Consider the following 6,640-nt stretch of genomic DNA (forward strand, 5'->3'; position numbering starts at 1 on the left):
AATGTCCAATATGTCTTCTATTTTTTTCATCATTTGTTTCTTGTTTTAGTCTTTTAGATGTGTCGCTATGAACCAGTTAATCTTGATTTTCAAATTTTGAGTGGTCTGGCCTTTTGTCCTTAAATGAAGAGGCCAGTAAGAACAAAAATTCCTTCAAGTATGTTGCATCATTATACGTTTCAGAGAGAAAGGTATCATTCCTTTATATATCAAATTTGGTGGGGCGCTACATATAGCATACTCGATATCTTTACAGGATACAACTATATGTGTATTTTCTCCAGGCCTATATTTTGTTATTTACATAATTTTACACAGCTTGGCTGAATCTTTCCCTGAGAATATTTACCCTGCCAGTTGATTCCAACACCTTTTCATTTATCACTTCTTTTTCATCTAGGAACTCATCCATCCCACTGGGACAGGGCCACCATCATATTGAGCAACTAAGCTTTGAATGAATCAATCCACTTGCCTAACATGTATCACATGTAGATGTTGTTGCTCATCATCATCATCATCAGATGCACTAAGTGAAGCATCTGAAACCTCCTGCATATGCCATTCAAGTCAAGATTGTTTATTATTTCATCAAAAAATGGCAAGCAGGATACGAAACACAGATAATAAACTTGCAAAATACCTGGCGCCGTCTCCGCCGATGAAAAGCAGCGAGTGCACGCACCATTATATATACAGGAATAAGGATTCCAGCAGCCTTCAACAGAAATAACTATCAGAAAAATCCAGGCATTTTCAGTTAGGGCGACATCAAAGTTGTGAATCTCATAAGCATTCAGCAAATTGGTCTATTCTACATGACTTACTGTTAATATTGTGAAAGCATATTCATCGGCTCCACCAATTATGATAGGCAAGGCATGTCTTAAGACCAGTAGAACCGTGAACTGAATCCAGTAACAGGGAAAAGGCACCACGAATCAGTAAACAAGCAAACAAAAAGCAAGGAACTTAGTTCAGTTCAACAGATTTAGGACTCACAATAGCAGCAATAATACGACAGCATAGCGCACTTCTTGTACTAGAAGCAGAAAATTCGTCATAGTCAGAATCCAAAAAGTTGCGGTCAGTTGCAACCATTGCTATAAATTGGGGATTCCTCAAGTCCTGTCTGGAGATTTCCCAACTTCCCCTGAAAGAAACATCACCTTAAAAAGAAAATTCTACAAAGCAACTGAATAAATTAGTATGCATGCATATCTACAATAAAAGTATTGAAGAGGAAATATTTGAAGGCCAAACAGCAAGTGATTTACCTAAAGTTCATTGGAATGCTTCCATAATGGAAAATCTGAGGTGCCGTATAGTTTGGTTTAAATGGCTGCAATTTGGCAACATATTTGCACGTTCAGAGAGTTATACTCCATGCAAAGAAAAGTTGGATCTTCAAAACCAAAGATTATTGCTCTAGTAACAATTAAAAATCCCTGAGTTATATTAGTAGATAGAGAATCTAAAAATGCAAAGTTGATTCACCTGATGACATATCTCACAGGTGGTGTCTCCCTTCTCATTGCACCACCGCTGAACGCATTTGCGATGAGCGTACTGCAGGATGTAAGAAGTTGATGCAGATGCATTAGAAAGAGAAGGATAAGCAGGAATGAATCGCAAAGCGACATTGATAGAGCTAACTATAAGAAACCATCTGAAACTAATCAAAAATCTCCCGTTCCAAAAGTACTTTGAAATCAGAAGTGCACCAACAGGACGAATTCAACACTGATTAGAGACCAAAACTCTATTAATACTTCTTAGACATAGCAACAAACAGAAAGAAGGAAGCTAAAAGTTTGAGAAAATGGGCCAAGAACAACCCACAAAGAAACCGATAGCTTGTGTATGTCATCCAAATTCAGCAAGTAGAATTAATTGGTAGCACCATTTGATACTAAATTATTAGAATGCATCTGAGACTTATCATCCAACATGAATTGCAAAGGGGCAAAGGCAAAGCTATGCTTCATGTAGACCAAGTGAACACGCAACAAGGCTCCTTTTTTTTTCTCCTTATTGTGATGGATGATTGTTTTTGGTTCCTACATGAATCAGGATCTTTGTGTTTCAATTTTTCTGATTTTCTTCTGTACTTTATCAGGATTTAATGCATTCTTATTGCCATTCTCTCCATCACAAAAGGGAAAAAAAACTACAATGCAGCTTTTCTTCCTGCATCACGAGGACCTTCCCTCAGTTGCTCTTCAATCGAAAGGAAGCTCAAGATGAGAAAGCATCCAAAGCTCATAAAACTATTCCCAATATGAGATTTTCAATCGTAGAATTCTTAGCCGTCATGCATCACAAGTATATAAGACAAATAAAGCTGCAAAGATTAAAATAACAGTCTAGCTAAACCGTCCTAAGCATTCTAATCAAATACTTTGAAACCAAAGACAGCTCCAGAAAATAAAACGAACAAGGAAAAAGCTGAAACAGTGTGATCAAATTTTATGTCAATCAATAACCAAGGAGCATCATCCTACATCAAACTGTACACAGGGCACACAATTAGCTCCGGTATAAGTTAAAAACTATACCCCCCCCCCCCCAAAAAAAAAAAATACCTTTAGGCTGCCACAGCAAGCACAAGGAGACTCCATGTTGCAGTCACGGTCCTCGTCCTGGCAAATCCGGCACTCCGCCAATTTGAGTACTGACGATCCCGACCCCTCGTCGCCGGAATTCCATAGTGGCGTCGAATCGACCGAAGATTTCTCGACCGCCACCGGGATTTGGCTCAGGTTCCGGCTCTCTATTGCCGCCTCCAGGGTTGACGCAGTGATCAACCGATCCACCAACAGCACAAAATGATCACCCATCTTCAGAAACGCACTATCCTCTGAGTTCAGTTCCCACAGAAAACACCCTGAAAAAAAAAGCAAAAAACCAATCCTTAGAACAAGGCAGATCCCATTGAAAAGGCCTACCTTTTCACTCACAACTCTGGAAGAAGATGAGATTTTTTAGGGAAGAAGGATGACCCAGATGAGGGAACTCGTTTCTCTACCGAGTTTGAGAGTTGGGATGAAATAAAAATAGCAACTTGAGCCATGAAAACCAAAGAAAAGAAGAAGGGAAGAGAGGAGGCATGGAATGAGGAGACTTACAAGGATGGAACTGGGATTCCTTTTCCTTCACTTGTGGTGGAATGACGGGTTTCTTGGGTGTTTGGGTTTTTTGGGGGAGTAGAGAGAGAAAGAGAAGCAAGAGATGGAGTGTGAGGATTGTTGCTTCCTCAATTTGTTCCCTCCAACACAGATGGAGAGAGAGGAAGAAAGAACTCAAAGGTGAAAGGAGGAAGCTGCGGTTATACTTATTTTCAGTTCTTTTTCATCTAATTATGGTTTTTCACTAACTACACTAATTTGTTATTTTTAGCAAAATAAAAACAAAAAATATTGTATTTATCTATTGGTTTTGTCTTATTTTGTCATCACGGTTCCTTGTTTCTTTATTTTTTTGAATTCGGCATGCTGACAGCAACAAAACAGGATATTAACACAAAGTTTTTTTTTTTTGTAATTAACTATATTTAAATGGAGAGATACCATCGGGCCACTAGCATACCACGTTTGATCACGACCCGATTTTTCACCGTTTTTTCCGTTTAAAAGGATGCCCCATTCATGCTCCACTCTTGTGGTGTGGCTCTTGGTGATCCTTGAATCTCTCTCTCTCTCTCTCTCTCTCTCTCTCTCTCTCTCTCTCTCGTCTTGTTTGTTAACTGAAGTAATTTCTTTATTGTTACAGCTAGTAATTTTTTATATTTTACCGATAAGAATAGCGATACGTTTAAAACAGCAAAATAAGAGCTGCCAAGTTCCCACGAGAAATTGAAATTTTCACGAATAAGTAAAAACTTATATAAAGTAAAATTACCATTTTTAATGAAATTTTTCGATAAAAATTTAAATATTGCAATAGGTTGGGATATCTAAATTTTTATGCAAATTTTCCCCACAAATATCACATTTTTGCAGGATATTTTCAAAATATAACAGATATTTGTCAAATAGCTGATAAGTAATATATCCCAATGAAGCTAAACACCTCCTAAAAACAGATCATTACAGCGGTTGATTTGTTAGGTTCAGGTGGGTGAAAATAAGAACTAACAGTGCATCTGCATTGCACCATGTGTGAAACTGATGGGGATTGTACTACCATGATTTTTGGCAACCATAAGAGCGGCGGTCCCATTTTAGTGTCCAAAATAATGATATCCATCCCTTTAATGATCGAGAAGTGCCACATTGCTTGGTCCTTCAGATGAACCCAAAAGTCAATAAGAAACTAAAACTCTGAAAAAGGTAAACCGTTTTTGGTTAATAACTTATGTAGCCACTAGTGGCATGATTTAATGTTCTTGTATTATTTTTCAAGCTATTTATTTTCCTTTGCATTTGAGAAATTTTAAAAAAATGCGCCTAAAGTTTGGACATTAATTAAAAATATAACTAATTTTGAAAAAAAATTAAAAGGGCACCTAAATTTTTGCACTGTTATCAAACAAACTTCCATCCATTTAACTTAGGCTATCTTTTTTCTAAGTGCTTTTTTTTTTTAAATATGAAGTTGAGGATAAAATAGTAATTCCACATCTCATTTAACAGCAAACTTGATAGTAGTAAACTCTGGGCCTTCTTAATTAACCATGATATTTTTTAAGTGTATTTTGAAAAATTTTCAAAAACTTTGATGTCTTTTTTATTAATGCTCAAACTTTGTGTACTTTAAAATAAATTTTTATTTTATTTTTTTGTTGGTCATCAGATGTTAAGCCATATGAATGTGCTTTTGATGGGAAAAAAATGACAAAGTACTATAAATATATTTTTCCCTTTTTTGTGATGTAGAATAATCAAAAGCCCTAGAAATGCTTGCATATTTTGCGCCCTATATAGGGATGGAAGTGGACCGGGGTGGGGGTGGGTCTCAAAATCTTGCCCTCCATCCCCTCACGATTTTTTATTTTAACCTTCATCCCTGTTTCATGCCCTCCATCCCCAGTCCAAATGGGGCGAGGTGGGGTAGGCCCCGTTTCTCTTCGGTCCATTGCCATCTCTAAAGAAGTATTGGGGACGGGGTGGAGCGGGGCAAGGCGAGGATTGGGACGGGGATGAGGGCAGGGCGGGGGAAAGCGTAAGTCCATCCCCACCTCCATTCCCACACCGTTTTTTATTTTAACCTCCATTTCATGTCCTCAATCCCCGGTCCAAATGGGGAGAGGCGGGGCAGGGCCCGTTCTCCCCCTATCCACTGCCATCCCTAGCCGTATACTATTTCATGAAAGGAAATGGAAAAAATAAAAAATAAAAAACAATAAAGTTCCGTAGTCGAGTATATCTACTTGCAATTCGGTCCACTTTGATGAGCTTATCAATTTATTTGGTGAGCTAAATGGATATGTAGCGGGACGTACTGAAATTGAAAGATGTTGAGAGGTGCACCCTTGAATATTATCCATTGGGTTGGTTGAGTTGGCTAACTGCTAGGTTTGGGAAGATTTAATGATTTTTTGTTTTTTTTGTGTACCCCTTGGTTCACGTCCATTTCATTGATCACATGATGTTGCTAGCCTACTCATCCTACCTAGCCCTACAATTAGTAGAGTAGATGGCCTAATTGATAATATTTAAATCTATTATTTTATTTTGATTATTTATTTCACAAATTGTGATGAGCAGATTAGGATCATGTCATTTGCTAATACATATGATTAATATAAAACAATAGTACCACTTTAGCGTAGTGAGATGGGGCCTAGGTATCCAGGCAAGCGGTCTAAGTTCAAATCTCATGGGCATCACTCCTTGGGCAAGCCGTGGCAACACCCTTGGGGCAAGGAGGTAAGCTAGCCCTGCCAGAACAGTGACCATAAGTTTGGCAGGCAAAGCAAAGAGAGCGGCTAGGTCTTTGTTCCCCAGGCTGGTTTCTCCATATAAATATAAAAAAAAAAATACAATAGTACCACAACTCGCATGCGTCAACTCTTAGGCTTTTTTTTTTTCTTGTTGAAGCAGATTCTTAATAGTAGATGTGCCCGTATTATTTTCATCATAATGTAACAAATAATACCTTCACCTACAATATCATCATAATACATGAATTTTATGAAGCCTGGATGCAAGTTAGGTGAAGGAATGCTGGCATGGGCTTTTGAGTGGTATTAGGACGTCCATTGATAACTTTTGTGAGGTTGGTATTTGGTAAGTACATTAGCTAAGCTCTGCCAACCAACTTAAGCGGCTCACAATGAATGCTAGTGTCCATTATCATAGTGAATTTGGACTAGGTCTCTCTCTCTCTCTCTCTCTCTCTCTCTCTCTCTCTGTGTGTGTGTGTGTGTCCTGCATGTATGACAATGCAGCAAATATTGGTTATACTTTTGAAAACGGGATCTTATTCTGATAATTTCAAAATCGATGTAAGTCCTAAAAATGCAATGTTTTTAACATATCACCAATGTCAGAAATTACAATTTTACAGTGATATTAATGCAAGAAAAACACTTAAATTTAATTTTGAATTTGTTACATACTTTTTGGACTGGAAGAAGTACCTTTTATTAAAGCTAAAACCATTAAGATTTGAATTCTAAACATATTTCTTCACTTCA

At 37.7% G+C, this 6,640-nt stretch overlaps 2 protein-coding genes across 2 annotated transcripts in view; one reads left to right on the plus strand and one right to left on the minus strand.

The window, feature by feature from the left end:
- LOC149815666 (sulfhydryl oxidase 2-like) overlaps positions 1-2,204 on the plus strand; it is a 100,122-nt gene extending 97,918 nt beyond the window's left edge. The window contains exon 13 of the mRNA XM_089989002.1: positions 2,120-2,204. The gene's annotated coding sequence lies outside the window, so the exon portion shown is untranslated. The remainder of the gene's footprint in view (positions 1-2,119) is intronic.
- Positions 181-3,273, minus strand: LOC149815667 (uncharacterized). The gene is made up of 8 exons (XM_089989005.1): positions 3,129-3,273; positions 2,586-2,887; positions 1,498-1,569; positions 1,278-1,342; positions 1,003-1,153; positions 828-908; positions 644-733; positions 181-552 (listed from the first exon to the last, which is right to left on the minus strand). The coding sequence occupies exons 2-8, from the start codon at positions 2,838-2,840 to the stop codon at positions 463-465; spliced, it is 804 nt and encodes a 267-aa protein (XP_089845131.1). The 5' UTR covers positions 2,841-2,887; positions 3,129-3,273; the 3' UTR covers positions 181-462.
- Positions 3,274-6,640: the final 3,367 nt, after the last annotated feature.

The sequence above is a fragment of the Nuphar pumila genome, chromosome 15 (genome assembly GCF_984573655.1).
Source record: "Nuphar pumila chromosome 15, dmNupPumi1.hap1.1, whole genome shotgun sequence".
Taxonomy (NCBI): Eukaryota; Viridiplantae; Streptophyta; class Magnoliopsida; order Nymphaeales; family Nymphaeaceae; genus Nuphar; species Nuphar pumila.

What these genes read in the sequence shown, in the direction of transcription:
- LOC149815667 (XM_089989005.1), bottom strand. Translation starts at nt 2,840, where the DNA reads ATGGGTGATCATTTTGTGCTGTTGGTGGATCGGTTGATCACTGCGTCA. An exon ending in GTCGTATTATTGCTGCTATT is followed by an intron (nt 909 to 1,002) that starts GTGAGTCCTAAA and finishes TACTGGATTCAG; the next exon opens with TTCACGGTTCTACTGGTCTT. An exon ending in ATGCTTTCACAATATTAACA is followed by an intron (nt 734 to 827) that starts GTAAGTCATGTA and finishes TTTTTCTGATAG; the next exon opens with TTATTTCTGTTGAAGGCTGC.